General features: G+C 48.5%; 4 protein-coding genes across 4 annotated transcripts; all 4 read left to right on the top strand.

The window, feature by feature from the left end:
* Positions 1-2,267: 2,267 nt before the first annotated feature.
* On the top strand, positions 2,268-3,345 carry FOXG_15072 (uncharacterized protein). Its single transcript, XM_018395145.1, has 2 exons — positions 2,268-2,598; positions 2,653-3,345. The coding sequence occupies exons 1-2, from the start codon at positions 2,357-2,359 to the stop codon at positions 3,170-3,172; spliced, it is 762 nt and encodes a 253-aa protein (XP_018255617.1). The 5' UTR covers positions 2,268-2,356; the 3' UTR covers positions 3,173-3,345.
* Positions 3,346-3,887: 542 nt separating this feature from the next.
* On the top strand, positions 3,888-6,976 carry FOXG_21973 (uncharacterized protein; the record flags this gene model as incomplete). Its single annotated transcript, XM_018402353.1, has 5 exons — positions 3,888-4,414; positions 4,485-4,815; positions 4,865-5,578; positions 5,935-6,595; positions 6,648-6,976. 5 exons carry the CDS (start codon positions 3,888-3,890, stop codon positions 6,974-6,976), a joined length of 2,562 nt encoding a protein of 853 aa, XP_018255616.1.
* Positions 6,977-9,805: 2,829 nt separating this feature from the next.
* Positions 9,806-10,822, top strand: FOXG_21972 (uncharacterized protein; the record flags this gene model as incomplete). The annotated part of the gene is made up of 2 exons (XM_018402352.1): positions 9,806-10,102; positions 10,151-10,822. 2 exons carry the CDS (start codon positions 9,806-9,808, stop codon positions 10,820-10,822), a joined length of 969 nt encoding a protein of 322 aa, XP_018255615.1.
* A 1,775-nt stretch (positions 10,823-12,597) lies between these two features.
* On the top strand, positions 12,598-15,471 carry FOXG_15071 (uncharacterized protein; the record flags this gene model as incomplete). The annotated part of the gene is made up of 1 exon (XM_018395144.1): positions 12,598-15,471. The coding sequence occupies one exon, from the start codon at positions 12,598-12,600 to the stop codon at positions 15,469-15,471; it is 2,874 nt and encodes a 957-aa protein (XP_018255614.1).
* Between the last annotated feature and the right edge of the window lie 2,004 nt (positions 15,472-17,475).

The following is a 17,475-nucleotide window of genomic DNA, read 5'->3' as shown; positions in this document are numbered from 1 at the left end:
ACAAATGCCGAATGATGGACGCCACTCGGGGATTTGTTGTAATGGGTTAAGCTGGTACTTGGATCTGCCACCCCCGTATCCTTTACTTTTGTTCTAGTGGCTAATCTAACCAATGGAGCTCCTTGGAAGGCAGTTATTATATAGTAATTTGGCTATGAAAGGATGGAAGCTGAAGCTTTTGGTACCCCGCTCGTACTGCTGTAATGACAGGGATAGGGTGGGGCGGGGTGCGGATTGCATGTATGTATGTATGTATATTTTTCGTCCAGGGGCCGTGAGGCCCGTAAAGTCCCCTATTGGGGCACAGGACGTGCTGGGCTAGAGTCTCTTGTGCTAAAATCTACGTAAAGCATTCGCAAATTACAGAACGGACCACTATCCAGCACATCATCGGCTCAAAAGCGCGTCCTGTCGAGCCTGGATTGCAGCCTGTTGGGCTCTGAGGAGATAGGGTAAGCTACTTTTAGCCGCACAGTATATTGATCGACATGCTTGTCTGATCGGCATGCTTATCGTGCACGTTACCTATTTTAGATTTAGATTTTTAAATATTATCTCTTTGAGCGGCACAACCCTCTAAGGGGTCACTCGCTCCACATGCCTTAGGTAATCACAGTGGTACATGTGGGGTACTAAAAGTTGGATCGGAGATGCATTTTTCGCAAAACACCATAGTAAATCAACCCAAATCAGTCTCAATTAAAACAATGACTTCCCAATCAATTCCATCTCAAACACAAGATAGCTATGACTTTGATGACAACAGCTTCCACACACACTTACAGCGGGGACCTAATGACCCTACTGGGGCGCCTGATTTTCCGGCCGAAGAAGCCGAGGGCCTGCATTTTATACCTTTTACATAGAATATCGTGATTTTGAGATCAAATCTCGGCCCCAGATCCACTTTTCGGGCGGATGGGACCCCGCCTGGAATCATGAACTAACACTAACCCGGACAGAACTCTCTATATCACAAAGCCCGACTACTTATAGCACCATACGGTACCTCGGGATCTTATCTCGGCCAACGGGTCGCAGGCTTTCCGAACATGGCGGACTCTCGGTGTCTTGCTGGCCTCCGACCACTTGGCTTAGTGTTGCCCATCGATTCACCAACAATCCAAGGAGCCGATTCAGCCGAAAGTGGACGTCAAGAAAGACACTTTCGGTTGATAACCACCGAGTCATTCTAGCTTGTCAGCCACTAACTTAATGATGGAGAGAAATCATCTTCACGATACGGCTTTTTTACGTAGTCCGGGCCACCGATTTCTAAAATTCCGCTCTACTACAGGCCCTTCCGTTTTTCAATAGAAAATAAACTAAAAAATGTTTCTTTACATCGCATAGTTCTCACGACCCCGGATTCAGACAGTGGTGTGTGTATTGTTAGATACCGGTACGCACAGGGTCTCGCTGACGCGATTTTTGGCTAGTAATGAAACTTTAAGATGCAATGAGATTACAAATACGGTATCTGTCAACCTGTTCCTTGCAGACGCCAAGGCACGTGGCCTGACCTAAGTTGCTTTCGGACCCTTGTTAATGCCGAAAGCGAAAGCTTGCAGAACGGCGCTACGTTTTCTTGACAGGATTTGGAATCGAACTATGGGTCTAGTGCGTTCTAATGGTTAGCTCCAATCTCAAGTTAGATGGTGGTTATAGGTACTAGTAGCTTAGCAGTAGATCCCAATTATTGCATAGACTTATCTCGATTTCACAGGGTTGGATAGGATTAGGTTCATTGTCGGCAAGGGGAATTGACACAAAGTTTCCTATTCACAATGGGGAAGCAGGGCGAACAGTGTGCTGATGAGCCATCTGGTGGACCTCGGATCGCGCATTGTCAAAGTCCAAGTGTTGCCACAAGTCTGACTAGGTACTGACTCGCCGACCGTTGTGCTTTGTCTGGCTTTGATAATTCCGGACTGTGAAACACCGATAATGATATTGAGTTTCTGGGAACTTTTCTAACTACACAACGACCAAAGATCAATTGCGTCTCGTATTTCATCAGGGTAAACTACATGAATCGCCCCATATACTTGTTGTAGTTGTGGTTAGTATGCAAACCTTCTTCCAAGATCCCCTGTCATACTATAATGGGGCTTTATCGAGTATAGGCTTATGGAAGCGTAGACGCCTGACTTCGTATAGACTTGCTAATATGATGAGGTCTTGGCGTGTTGGATAGATTCATGGTGTTCGAGATAACTATAAATGACAGCCTGCATTACGCCTCTCGTCAAAACCTCTCTCCTCATCACACTCATCACAGTTCTCTTCTCACACACTCGTAACAACTTCACTCTTACAGCAAGTTCAAGGGTCTTACCTTTCACTTCCACTCAAAATGCATCCTCAGACCATCTTCAACGCCCTCCTGGCCCTTGCTGCCACCGGAATGGCTGCTCCTTCCGAGGCCCTCAACAACCTCCACGCCCGCGCCACGGTCAACCACGATTCTCTCAACCCTATCGGCAAAACCATCCAGGGAGGTGCCATTGGCGCCGCCATCGACAGGTGGCAGCCTCTGCTCCACATTGCCGACGGATGCCAGCCATACACGGCAGTTGATACACGAGGCAACGTCAAGTATGTCATCGACCGTTCACGGTAGACAGATTTCAAAGCTAACCTCGTAAACAGCGGTGGGCTTCAGGACAGCGGTAGCAAGACTGGCGGCTGCAAGGACACTAGCAAGGGACAGACCTATGCTCGTGCTCAGATGCACAACGGCAAGCTTGCCATCATGTACGCTTGGTACTGGCCCAAGGACCAGCCTGCTGATGGCAACCTTGTCAGCGGCCATCGTCACGATTGGGAATCTGTTGTCGTCTTCATCGATAACTACCAGTCTCCCTCGGCCACCCTCTACGCCGCTGCTGCCTCTGGTCATGGTGACTTCAAGAAGACCAAGAACCCCCAAAGGAGAGGCAACAACGTCATGGCAGAGTACTTCACCAGCCTCGGCAAGAACCACGAGCTCCAGTTCAAGACTAGCCCTGGCCGTACCTACTGGATTTACGACTGGGCTGCAATGACTCCTGCGGCCCGCCAGGGTCTGATTACCGGCCCATCGGGCAACCCCGATAAGCCATGGGGCAGTGCCAACGTCCCTTTCATCGATGCCAACTTTGTCAACAACCTGAACAAGGCCTGGTCTTAAACGGCTCGAAACTGAGAGTGAGGGCCATCGGTAGTTCCCCTTTATTGCAAGGTCTTCTCTACGCTTTTGACATATGAATCTGGTTTTGGAGCCGATTTTTTCTCTACCACAACGCTTGGAACGGATAGTGTCGCAGGGTAGGCATGATCTTCATGGCCTCAGGAAACAACTGCGTTAGTAATCTAGCTGTATGCTTTATTTAACTCTGTGGGATGGAGTACCCCACACTAAAAAACAAACAATCAATTAACTCTATACTGCTGCTCACTATTAATAACATATTCACTTTAACCCTTTAAGCACGTTCAGTGCGATAGATAGTTTCGTGTTTAATTTAAGTGTAATGCGAGTAATCGATCCTATTTTTGGACATCTACTGTATCCTGATGCACTCTTAAATCAATGCCCTAGTACTACATACCATATACAACCCCCCTTTCGACAGCCCCACCTTTTCGTCAAGCAAAAAAAAAAGAGCACCACCAAAATTCGTCAACTTCACTTACACGAAAGTTGGCCAGAATAAATAGCTACCTAAAAGGAGCTTCTTTTATTGATTATAGAAATGAGTGGAGATAATTATTCTGACCTGTTGAGGATGTGCTGGGCACGCGATATGCAAGTCATGCTATTGAAATATTTTCAAAATGGTCACTAACCTCCTCACCGCTCTTTCTCGTGATTTTCGATCTTTACCCTCGACAACAGCAGAAAAATGCCTAAATCACGACTTCAATGGGAATATACAGAGGACGATATGGCTGAGGCCATATTGGATATTACCGATCATGGTCTTTCACCCCCTCAAGCGGCCCAGAGAAGAGGAGTGCCCCGAACGACCCTCATCGATAGACTTAACGGCCGTGGGGCCGCTGAAGACCAGATCCAGCCTCGCCGACGTTTGTCCAAGAACCAAGAAGATAGGCTGGCTTTCTGGATCCTCCGCCAGGAGTCTTTGGGCTATGCTCCGTCCCACAGTCAGATCCCCGCTTGTGTCATGGGCTTGTTGAGACAGCAGGGCGAACATCCCGACTTGGGACGCAACTGGGTGATCAAGTTTATCAATCGCCGCGCAGACCTAAAGACCAAGATGGGTAGACGTCAAGAAGCTAAAAGGTTCGACTCTTTTACCCCTAAAGCGGTTCATTGGTACTTTGATATCCGGGATGGCCAGTATGGCTGGATCAAGCCTGAAAACACCGTCAACGTTGATGAAGGCGGTATTATGACTGGTTTCGGAAGGTATTCACCTCTATTACTTGTCGGTGCTTGCATTTTGACCGACTAATTATCTTCATTCAGGCCTAGATAGCTTAGTTGTTGGAAGCACGGACCCGAAGCGCAAGGCCTTCCTCAAGGGATCACAGACTCGGAATTGGACTTCATTCATCGAAGCTGTCACTGCTGACGGTCGCGCTTTAGTTCCTGGCATAATCTTCAAGGGGAAGGAACTGCAGAAACAATGGTTTCTTGAGGAGTTCAAGCAGATAGCAGACTGGTATTACATAACTTCGCCCAACGGGTGGACTGATGACCACATAGGCATTGAATGGCTTGAAAGAGTTTATCTGCCCCAGACAACACCTGCTGACGAGTCAGACGCTAGGCTGATCATTTTAGATGGTCACGGAAGCCATGCAACAGTATGTTCTCCATGTTCCCCACCTCAAGATCAGTGCTGAGTGATGGAAGGATGAATGGATGGCTATGAGCTTTTTGAACAACGTTTATTGCTGCTATCTACCAGCACGCTGCTCTCATGGGCTCCAGCCACTGGACAATGGAGTATTCAACGCGTTGAAGGCTGCACATCGACGAGAGTTGGAAAAGTTCGCTTCGTTGACTGATTGCGCTCCAATGGACAAGGTCAATTTCATCAGGGCCTACGCCAAGGCTCGCCGAGTTGGAATGACTAAGAAGAACATACTGTCAGGCTGGAGGGTCACTGGCAACTGGCCGATTTCGCATTCCAAAGCGCTGCGACACCCTGAAATCCAACAGGACAGGCCAAACAGCGGCCCAAGAGTGACTCCTGAACCTAGGCCGTATCTTGGCTCGGACGATACTCCACAGACGAGCCGTCAAATTCGTGATCTTGGATTGAACAAAACACCAAAGACGCGGAGACGGTACAACGTAATAGCCAAGGGCTTTGAGGCCCAACAGCAGACAGTAGCGGCGCATACACTGAGGATTGCTAGCCTAGAAGAAGAGTTGGCTCGGCTGAAGAGAGGGAAGAAGAGGAAGGCTGTGCCGAATCCTAATAAACGTTTTATGACTCTTGGGGAGACCCTAGCTGGTGGAGAGGCCATAGTAGAAGAGGAGCCTCAAGATATGCCTGTTGGAGTGGAATCTGTCTCTTTAAGCGAGCAAGAGTCAGAATCGGAGGCTGGTTCTGTCATTGAAGTCAGAGAGGAAACCATACCTAGCCAACCCACCACGCGATCAGGGCGGCTTGTCAAAAAACCTAGGGTACAACAGGGCAATCTACTTCTTATTTATGAAACGGAAAATTTCACGGATTTCTACCAATTTGGTCAAATTCTGTGTAAGTAAAGTCGTCGATTTTTGGTGGTGGCTTTTTCATTTTGCTTGCCGAAAGAGGGGTTATGCCGAAAGAAGGGTTGTGGATGGTATATTGCGCAGTAGTGCTGGGTGAAAGTATTTTTACAAGAAACTTGGTTGTTCATTGTTGAGATAAGAGTTCTCTCGGGTTTATATCTCTTCTTGATTTCATCTAGGACTTTGAACTTTAAATCTAGGACTTTCAGAGTAACAGCCTGAATCCTGAAGATAAGGGGGATTCCCGAATTTTCCAACATTTGACGGCAACGTTACTTCCAAGCGAAGTTGAGAGGTTTTTCGAGTTGGCCAAGTTATCGGCGAACCGTGTGAAGATATTCCGATCGCGAACGTCAAGGTCGAATATCCAGTACAGGGTAATCGAGGTGCAGCCAAGACCAAGACATCAGCGTCAAGGCGTCAGTAACAGCAGGAGCAGCAACAGCGACAGCAGCGGCCGTCCAGTAGGGTCAGAGCAAGAGGCAGAAGACATACACACAGTCAAGACGGTGCGGGATTGGTTGCATCAGCACAATAACGGGCGAGTTATTGTATACGCCAGCACAATCGATCGGGTTGAGCGATTGGCAAAGATGTGGGAGTGCAACATGTACCATTCTAAGGTTGACACAGCGGCAGGCAAGGTGCAGAGGCTACGATCATGGATAGATGATGGGCATTTGATCGTGGCCACCAACTCATTGGGGTTGGGCGTAGACGTGTCGGATGTGAGATTGGTTATACATGCAGGAATGCCCAGCCGATTGCGAGATTACGTGCAAGAGAGCGGACGAGCCGGACGAGACGGCGGGCAGAGCGAGGCAGTTGTGGTTACATGCCGACCAAGACCGGAAAATAAGTGTAAGTGGCAATTTATCATGATTATAACAACGTTTATTAAGAAGAGGAGTAGCAGGAAAGAAAACAACAGCATCAGGAAAGAGCAGTTGGCCACCGAAGGAGGCAGCAGTAGAGAGGTTGATAAGGGGGAAGTGGTGTTGCCGTGTGATGTTGGACCAGGTGATGGACGGTCGATTCGACCGTATGGGTTGCGATGAAGAGACGGAGGAGGCCTGGGATAGATGTCGGCGACAAATGGATCAGTTGATGTTCGAGGACAACATATCGTGGGTCGAGAGGGAAGGTGATTGCACGCAGGGGGATATGGACAGAAAGACAGTGATCATGGCGAGTGGTGGAAGAGAGGTAATGGATGACGGAGGCAGGGCACGGTTCGAGTAAGCACAGCGAAGCATCCGTTGCGAGCAGTTCAAGGCGAGGCAGGATGAGATGCGTGTCAGTCAGGAGGTAGAGATATTCGAGGAGGAGTTGAGATTGATGGCCGGCCGGTACGTACCATCCAGGACCACTTAATGGACACCCCCACTTAAGGGACCACCAAAATTTCGATCCTCCCATACAAAATCTAAATTTTCGTGCACACAAAAACAGACCGCGTTGTCAATCAAAATCGAAGTTAGTAAAGAGACTCTCCATAAAATTGATCAAATTTTACTCTCTGCGTGGTTTTTTGATCTTCCGACCGCTCCGTGTGCGCTGGCAGTGCTTTGTTACGACCCTAAAGTCGTCACTTTCGTCCTCTGACCTGACACCCACCTCAATCACCGACTCGACCTCCTCGTCCACATCTACCTCTATTTCTGCCTCCTTTGAGTTAGGAAGAGATTCTCTAGCCGCTATAGCCTCCGCTAGAGCCATGAATCGTCGGTTCGGGTTCGGTAACGCCTTTCTTTTCTTCCCTCGCCGCAGCTGGGACACCTGCTCCTCCAGCCCAGTAATCTGCGCATTCTGAACGGCCACCTTCATCTCTAAAGCTTCCAGCCCCTTTGTGATCTTACTGTACTTCCTCCTGGTCGGACGACTTCGATGTTTGGCCAAATCTCTCACCTGGCGGCTCGTTTCCGGCGTATCATCTGAGTCCAGATGAGGAGGGCTGGGCGTCTTGAAGCCTTCTAGCACTTTTTCTTTATCCGGTTGAATTTCCGGATGTGCTAGAGCTTTGCGACGGTTTATAGGCCAATTTCCAGTAAACCTCTAGCCGGATAAGATAATCTTCTTCCTCATGCCTGCCTCTCTGGCTTTCGCATATGACCGAATAAAATTGACTTTATTAACGGGCGCAGAATCGGTCAAACTAGCCAGCTTTTGGAGTTCTTTCCGATATGCACCTTTGATGACATTAAAAATTCCATTGTCTAACGGTTATAGGCCATGAGAGCAATGCGCTGGTAGATAGCAGCAGTAGACGTTGTTCAGAAAGCATGTAGCTATCTATTTATCCTGGGTGCTCGTTAGCGACCTTATAGCGGGAGACTCTGCGGTGAAAACACCAAAAGACTCACTTGTGCATGGGTTCCATGACCGTCAAGGATAATAAGTCTCGCATCTGATGCATCGCGAGGCTCTGTTTGAGGTAGATAGACATCTTTCAACCACTCGAGAGCTATATGGTTGTCGGTCCAGCCGTTTGGTGATGTGATGTAGTGCCAGTCCGCTATCGATTCGAATTCCTTAAGAAACCACTGCTTCTGCAGCTCTTTTCCTTTAAAGATAATTCCCGGTTTTAAAGCGCGGCCAGTTGCGGTGACAGCCTCAATAAACGAGGTCCAAGTGCGCGACTGAACGCCCTTCAACAACGCCTTCTTCTTCGGGTCAGAGCTCCCGATTACGAGGCTGTCCAGGCCTCATGGACAACCAATTAGTTATGCCCTATAAAAGCCCGTAGAGGACTTGTGGAGGAGTTACCGAAACCCGCCATTATGCCACCCTCGTCCACGTTAACCGTGTTCTCAGGCTTGACCCAGCCGTACTCGTTCTCCCTGATATCGAAGTACCAATTGACCGCCTTCGGAGTAAAGCCGTCAAATCTGGCGGCTTCTTGACGTTTTCCAAGCTTGGTAGATAGTTTTGAATGACTTTTGACGAACCTGGTGGTCCAGTGCTTGCCTAGAGGCTTGTTATCCCCCTGTTGACGGAGGAGGGCTTCGATGCAGCTTCGAAGTTGGCTATGCGTGAGAGCGTAGCCCAGGGACTCCTGCCGCAGAAGCCAACGAACGAGACGGTCCTCCTGGCTCGTAGAAATACGTTGGTGGGGGTGGGTAGACTCTTTCCTGCTTGCTTGACCAGAAAGTCGTCTATAAATGGTTGATCGAGGCACTCCACGTTTCTGGGCCGCCTCAGTCGGCGATAGGCCTCTATCAGTAATATCGAGTATAGCCTTAGCTACGTTGTCTTCGGTATAAACACGCCGAACCATTGTGGCAGGAGTTCCATGAGTAAATTAGGCGATATGCCTACTGGAGTGAATGAAGTCGGATGGGCCGGATGAGGTGAAACTGAAAAGATTTCAAAGGATTAGAGGACAAGGCCACGAGGCGGAACGGGGAAAAATTAAGCCGATATTGAAATTTCATGAAATAAACTATACAGCACATGTTTTGGCTTGTGAGTATCTTCATTCCTGGCCAAATGCGGTGTAATTGAAAATTCGGATTTTGTATGGGAATATTGAAATTTTGGTGGTCCATTAAGTGGGGGTGTCCATTAAGTGGTCCTGGATGGTAGGTTGTTTTATGGCAACAGGAACAATAGAGGAGGATCAGTTACATGAGCAAGACGAGTGCCCGATACGGAATGAGAGGTGGTGGGACAACCAGGCCTACTGTACCAATTACCACTTGTAATGGCCCCAATACCACTTTTTGCGGCCCGTGCACCTTCCCCTTTCGGGGTTTTTTTATTTTTTTTGGCTTTGGGTCGGAATACAAGAATATTTGGTCCGTGCGCCCTCTCCAACTTCCCAGGACCCCAGCGCTGATTCCCTGTCAACGCGAATAAAAAGCACCTTTCGTATGGCAAAGGGTGCGCCGGAAACTCAATTGTAATGAATGCAATTTGGGAGCTTTGGCGCCATGTCTCCTATTCACATGGTCTCATGAGACCTCAAAACCCGATGCCGGCATCCATTCCACTTGGTGTCCTTCGTCAACGCTTTTTTCGCCTGCATCATCCTCTTACTGACGAAATCGGTCACTAGACAAACAGGGTACCATGTCCGACGATGCAGTGTTTTCACGAGTCAATCTCTCCGTTGACGTCCATGCTCGAGTGCTCATATGTTGCCACGACGTATGCCGCGTTGCCCTTTCTCCCAGCCCTGCTCAAGTCAGCCAGCATCTCCGAAAGAAGCATAATATACCTGCTGATCTCTTGAAGGCTCGCATCTCACCACTACAGAGTCCATCTGAAGCTCCTGTACGACAAGATGGCTCATCCCTAGACCCGAACCTGCACCTCGTACACGGGTTTACGTGCAAGTTCTGCATCGAACGTACGGGCAGCTCGCAGGTCATGTCTCGTCACATAACTTCGGCGCACGAGAAGTAAAGACTCCAGCTGGGAGTGCGAAGGAAGGCCATGTACGAACCTGTATTCCTGCAAGCGTGGACTAAAAGTCCTTCGGGAGGACGTTATTGGATTGTCGAATATGGCGGGTCTACAACCAGACCAGTCGGAGGCAAGGAAGTTTACGACCATCTTGAAGATGTTTTCGAGCGTGAGAGAGGCCGACAGAAAGGCTTGTCAGGTGAGGACTTGGCGAATGGGATTGGCACCACTAGGGACTCACAACCCACAACCTTCACGGATCTCAGGCCCTGGCTGGAGAGAACCGGCTGGGAACGGACTTTTGAGGGAATCGATCGAGAACTGCTGAGAAACCTAACCACCGCGCCCTCTCCTGCGCCTTCACACCGGGGCCTGATACTGAAAGGCAGTGGTAATCGCTCTGGCCATGTTCGTTCCGATGAACGGACGATAAGCTCGGCGGATGACGAACGCAAAATCACTGCTCTTATCACCGCCGTGGACGTGGTAATAGACCGCTGCGAGCAAACGGCGCGGACAACAGGCAGAAGTCTTCTATGTTGGTTGCGTAGTGTACGTCCTCACGGGTGCTATGCGAAGCCATTCACATTTGTGGGAAAGGCAGTGTCGCAGGCCGGGCATGGTCTCAATGATCCTCAGGAACAACAGCCCTTAGTAATCAAGCTGGGTGATTTAAAGTAGAACCTGTGGGATGGAATACCCCACACAGAAGAACAATCAATCACCACATTTGCTGCTGCTCATCATATTCACTCTAACCCTTTAAGCACGCTCAGTGCGGCAGGCAGCAAGCAGGAGGAAATACTCTAGTAGGCAATTACGACTTAGGTCTTCACGGCTACCACTAATTATCACGGCTAAGTATGGTTTTTATATATACTTTACTCATCTAAAAAACATAAAAAAGAAGTTTTATTATTCTTAGATCGATATTGCTGTCGCGGCATGTCATGGCATATCGCGATATAGTGACAATCGATTGAGCGTTACATTTCCTATTACAGAATAGTGCAATACATGGGTTGAGCGTTACATTTCCTAATACGGCTAGCGCTCCAGGGTCAGCGAAGTTTTGTCGTACAGCGCGCCCTCACTAGGTCACTGATGATAAAAGATGATATTGGGATGATCTTGAGTGTATTGATGATGTGGCTTGTGTTCTTCCTCCTTGTCCTTCGTTCTCCCTCATTATCTTTATATCTGAGGGTGCAAGGCTAAGATACTAGACCTGCTGATCCTGCAACAGATCTGTAACGCTGTTCTGACAATTAAGGTATCATAGGGTGATATCTTCCCTGGAGGTGGCTGCCTGTGTAACATCATCATACATGCCACTTCTCTAACAAGTTTAGCTGACCCAACCTCTATTGTCAGGTGCGGGCTTTTAATAATTGACCCCTCGCCCTATAGTCACTTTCAGTTTCTACTCTAGAATTCTAGATGGTAACGGGGCCCGTTACGGGTTTTAGGCCAATCAAAACTATTGAATTCGACATGGGCTCCTCAAACTCGTAACGGGCCCGTTTCATAACACGGTGATCCGTGCCATCCTTGCTGAGTTCATTGCTCGTAGGCAAGAGCCAATCATAGGTAACTAAATAATTAGTTGATTTGACTTCATGTCTGATCTCTCCTCGACTGTCGCGTCTTGTACTTGTATTCAATGGTTTAGCGATTGGATTTGTAGCATTTCTGTTCTCCGAATATTTCACCTTCTCAGTATGTCTACTCAAATACCTTCAAAAAACCGCCTTCGTCAACAAAACATCACGCCAAGTCAAGTTCAGGCGCTCAGGGGACTAGAACTTCACTACAATATTTCATATCAAGCTATTATTTGCATAACCTGTGGTTTCGCCTTAAAGACAGATGATGATCGCGTCGGATGCCACCTTAAAGAGAAACACGGCATATCTAAAAAGCGTAGGGGGAAACTCAATACTCTTGTCAACTCCCTGCATCTTCCTGACCCGGATGAGCTGCCGAAGCGACCAGATAGATCTGTATAGCATCCATTCCTAGCCCTTCAGACTGGAGCAGAGTGTAAGCACTGTGCTTTGCGGTCCACAAGTCATGACATACTGTCACGCCATCTGAAGAAAGTACATACCCAAGAGATCAATGGCTGAGGTACAAAGGGGAAGCGATGGCTACGCGATCATATACGGGATAATCTTACTTTCCAGAGTTGGAAGGCCAGCGACATTCAAAGTTCCTGGATCGTCGTGATAACAGATGATCAGCAATCACTGCAAAAGGGTCCCGATCGATTCTTGCAAGCAGTTCCAGACACTATAAAGGAATTTGCCAAGAAATTGGTCTCGAAGGAGTGCGGCCGCTTAGATGAGCAGCCATGCACATCAAATTTCGATGGGACTCTGGGAAAGAAAGAGCTACTCACTAATTGGATGCGACGCACTCGTTGGGATGAAACTTTAAGTCAGGCACGACGCGACATGCTTGTAACACTCTCGGAGGTGCCTTTAACGACCGGTCAGCCGTTCTGGATAGGCGTTCACGGAGGGGAACGAATCTGCAGCCCGGTAAAGCATGAGCGTAAACTTGCCTTGATCGTGCGGGCACTGGACCGTCTCTTCAACCGTTGTGCAGATACAGTGCTGCATACCGACGTCAGTGTGCGAAGGTGGCTACGAGGCAGATTTCCTGATCGCCCTTATAAGGCGCCCTTCGAACTCGTTATGCGATCCGCCTCTGAAAAACAGTACCGGAAGGAGTTCAAGCACTGTTTATGCTTCTGGCTTCGAGTTCTACAATTACCAAATGCCGTTGTTCCTTACGTAATTGGTCGGGGCTTGTCTGTACCCCAACGCGAAATGCTAGAGCAGCTCTGGTCCGATCCTGTATGGGAGAATCAGCCCCCTACAAGCCTGGTCCACATGGAAGAGCGTGGTGAAGACGAAATAGAGGAAGAAGGGGAGGAAGAAGAGAATAGCGAAAACGAAGATGGGAGCGATTACGAGGATAGTAGCGATATAAACGATGCCGAAGACAAGATCTACGCCTGGCCTGAGCAGGAATCTAGCTGCTTTGATGAGGAGTCAGCGATAGAGGGCCAGTCTTCTGCCCTTTTTACGCATGAAGGTCAGGGAGCATATGATTCTTTTGGCGATGTTGTACTCGAACTCTGTTACAGTATGGCTATCGAGGACTTTGAAGAAGGAACAGCGAGTTCTTCTTTACTCGTATATTTCAGTGCCGTGCGGGGACTATCAAGACCGGCGGGTGACGAATATCTCCGCCCTCACCAGTTCACGCCCGTGCTGTCGAGACTGATCTACTGCACACGGTTGATCTTCCTCGAAATGACTCTACCACGTTTTCCTCACACGTACGCGGGAATCCCAGCTAGGCCCTCCTATGGGCATCTCAGAAAATTGATGCCTGTCCGCACAGAAAAGATGTGTGATGGCACTACGTCCCCCCTTGGAGAATTCCTCAGCCTTCTGTCGTACGGCCGTGCGTTGAGTCGAAGCGAAGGACCAGTCTATCACTTTCACTGGAGTGAAGACAACCAAATCTTATCTTGGGATGGATGCTTACACTTGTCTATGGCGAGTTTCCGTGGCCTTGCTCGCGAAGCTCTGAGGCAGGCTACCATCCAGTGCCAGCGGCTAATGTATGACTGGGAGCCGGCCGACCCCGATTTGAGCAACCTTCGAGATCGGCTATCGACAGCGAAACCTGGCTACTCTTTCGTGACCGATCCAGCCAATGGGTTGAACGACGCATATATAGAGCTCTTCATGAGGGCATGCACCTCGTCGATCGATGGTATGCTTAAGTCGCGAGGTCAAGGCCAAAGTCGTTGGAATGCAGAAGCAGCGCAAGCATATCTAGATGGGCATAATGCGACTTTGAAGACTCTCATGGTTCTTTGCTATCTAGATGGTGGACAGGCAGCGAGAATTTCCGAGCTTCTGACTATAGAATACTGCAATACAGAATCGCGGCTACGAGGTATAGGAATATATGGGATGAGTTTATTCTCAATCACCCGGCACCAAAAAGCACGTCTTACAACGAACAATGAGTTCCAAGTAGCACGGTTCTTTTCTCCACCAGTCGCCCATCTACTGTACCGCTATCTTGTGTATATTCGGCCGGTCGCCTACACTATCTTACGCAAATGTTTCTACCACGAATCTACAAACACATTGTTATTTGCCCCTATCTCTAGATATTCAAGGAATAGCTTTTGGTCGACAAAGACTTTTAGTGATGAGCTCAAGCGGATAAGTAGGACTGTACCTAGCATTCCCTGCGAGATTGGAGTTCAGTTATATCGACAGCTCTCCATTGCTATTACAGAGAAGCACGTCCGTGAGGCCACATCTGGTTTCAACAGATTTGACGATACTACAAATACAGCTAGCGAAGATGCTGCTTTTGCATGGCAAAGCGGTCACAGGCCGATGCAGCGGTATTCCACATACGGGCTCGACGGCGCTTTCCCGGATCAGTTACAACCAGCGCTTTTGCGAGTATACGCAAGAATTTCGACCGATTGGCATAGGTTCCTGAACATAGAGGATGGAGAGGAGCTCGACAGCGCCAACACTACTGACGATACTTACCAAGTCAGACCGGGTAAGGAAGCGGTTACATTGAAGAGGCCGCACAACAAGATATCCTCATGTGTACCGTCGACAGAGCTACCTGAGAAACGCCAGTGTCAACGGCTTGAACAGCTAGAAGGACGCAGCAGTAGACCAGTAGATGTTACCAATGTCTTGGAGGAAACCATCTCGTGCGGCTCGATCGCGTCACGTACGCCCGAAAAATACGCAGAGTCCCCCACAGACCGACCAGTTTTGACTGCTGGGCCATTCATCTATCTAGAGCAGCTTAACTTGGTGGTATGTAGCATTTGTAAGTATGCAGTGTTGGTCGATGGAATCCGGAATCACCTTTTGCATCAAAGACATCAGTATACTCTTTCGGCAGGGGAGAAGAAGGAAATTATCTCCACAGTCGGCAGTATTCCTGGGATACTCAAACAACAAGACGACCTGCTGAAGTTTCAATTTCCACCGCCAGAAACCAAGCCACTTCCTTTCATTGAAGCGCCGAAACATGACGGCCTTAGATGCAATGAGTGTGACTATGTCACCCGACAAACAGTAAATATGCAAAAACATTGTCGGCAAAAACACGGATGGCAAAACGATTGGACCAAGGGAGGTAATGTTAGGCGGAAAGCTGAACTACCTCGAGACTTGCCATGGACATCGGGAGTATCCTGCCAGCGTCTCTTTGATCATGGCAGAGCCAGTAGTTGGTTCGAAGTAGGTAGGGAAAAGGTCATTTAATAAATCAGATTATCGATTTAGTGTTTAGTGATTCCGGGACTAGATTATCAAGAAAACGGCGAGCAACCTTGGAAAAAGTGACGAGCACGAAGAAGGATTTCCTGATGCCAATGCTTATATACACAGAATAGCCCCACATCTAGCGATTGAAGGATATGTGTCAAGTGAGGCGGGAAAGGGAATAACACCACGCCTGCATCTTGGGCTGTTTGGAAAAGCTCTTTGGTAAAATGGTTCTTACAACCGTCTAGTAATAATGTTCTTTTTCTTGGAATTCTTCGAGTCCGGGAAAGCCGTTCAAAGTGGTCGAAGAATTCTAGCGCAGAGACATCATCGATATAGCCGTTTGGTGTTGTAACAATCGTTGTGCCTGGTTCAAGGCGGTTATCAACCCACCGAGACGGCAGCTGTACGCCCGGCATGATGATAAACGCTGGAATAACCCGTCCTTTTGCTGATATCGACTCAATGATCGTGACGCTTATTGTCTCGTGTGCATCAGTCAAGATAGGCTTGTCGATTTCCCCAAAAGTCCACAGGAACATCCCATTTTTAAAGGTAACCGATCTGGAAGCCTGTCTCATCGATGTTCCACACATCCTCGTAATCTATGCCTTTTTCCGCGTAATCATGCCACTTGCGAAACCACTCTTCGACGTTGGCTCGGTCTGCCATCGCTTTTCTTTGCACTGCGATGGTTGAACTCTTCTTTCTATGAAGAATGGAGGAATATCTTCTTAAAAAAACGTGTTGCCCAGTATCTGGAAGCCGTTGGAAGTCGGTCAGTTGCTTTTAGAATGGAATTAGCATACTGTCGAAGAGTACGCATCTGTATATGATGTCCCTGAGTGACGCGGCGCCAGTACCAAGCGAGGATCGCCTTCTCTTCTTCCGGCGAAAGAAGCGTGAAGTTGCCGCCATTTTGAGAGACAGGATGTTTTCCTTTTTGTCGAGAAAGCAACCTTTTATATGGTACCCTCCATGCCTTGGCAGCTTTAACGGCTGAGGAGTAATATCCTTCCCTTAAAAGCTCGACAGCCGCGACAGTACGCATCTCAAGGTTGTAAGCTGTATATCGCAAGACATTAGGGTTTCCGGTGTCAGAATTGATATATTTTTGTACTGCAGTAAGAGCCAGTTCAGGGCTTTTGATTGATGTATCCATCGTCTCAATTGAATAGAAATTGCAATTATCATGACTGAATAAAGTAATTACCTTGTTGATGTTGAGGATGTTGAGTGGTGATTTCGTTGTGACGTTTGTGAGGGGAAATGACATATCGCGGGCATTATCAGTGCAGCAAAGAGGGACAATTCAACTAAAGGAGTGACTTATTTTTTTGGTAGGGCTACATACAAAAATGAGGTATCTAATTTATTCCCCAGTCACCCGCCCCTTTGCCTAGTCAGCCAACCCCCGTGCTTGACGCACGGGCACCTACGGTGGAAAGGAAAGCACGGGGGGTCGGTCTCTAGACCCTACCCGAGTAATCCTCAGCCACTTCCCAATGCGGAGAAGGTGGCACCAGGCTTGCAGCTACCTCTCTACGATGGACCACTTCATCTGTAGCTCCTTAAAACTTTTTGTTACCGGGCTCCGATCGGCCCTTCACGGGCATTACAATGATAGTTGAACCAACCTTGCAGATCTTGATTTTTCTCTTTGCGATCTCCTCAATGTTCGATAAGAGTTCTTCGTTTCAGAAATCACTGGGTGCCACATTGAGTCCCTCTTCAGTTATGACCACGGCAACGCGTCTTAAATCACCGCCAAGAGCACAGTCCTTGGGCACGCATCCACACTCCTCGTCGAAGCATTACATCAAGATGACAGAGCGCCTTGCGCATCTACAATGGTTGTACCAACTCAGGCCCCCAACAGGGGCCACCAGGCGCAACCCCGCGGAGGCCGCCTGTTTGGAGGCTTGCAAGGAGGCAGTGCGTTACATGGATTAGCGAGACACATTGAATGAGCCATCGCTACAAAAGGGAACATGACTTGCG

This window comes from Fusarium oxysporum, chromosome 1, assembly GCF_000149955.1.
Source record: "Fusarium oxysporum f. sp. lycopersici 4287 chromosome 1, whole genome shotgun sequence".
NCBI classification, from domain to species: Eukaryota; Fungi; Ascomycota; class Sordariomycetes; order Hypocreales; family Nectriaceae; genus Fusarium; species Fusarium oxysporum.
Note: the sequence above shows the minus strand (reverse complement) of the source record. Positions and strands in the feature narration are given on the sequence as shown.

Excerpts from the sequence above, each read along its gene's own strand:
- FOXG_15072 (XM_018395145.1), top strand. The coding sequence starts at position 2,357 with ATGCATCCTCAGACCATCTTCAACGCCCTCCTGGCCCTTGCTGCCACC. Across the intron at positions 2,599-2,652 it reads GATACACGAGGCAACGTCAA|CGGTGGGCTTCAGGACAGCG; the intron begins GTATGTCATCGA and ends CCTCGTAAACAG.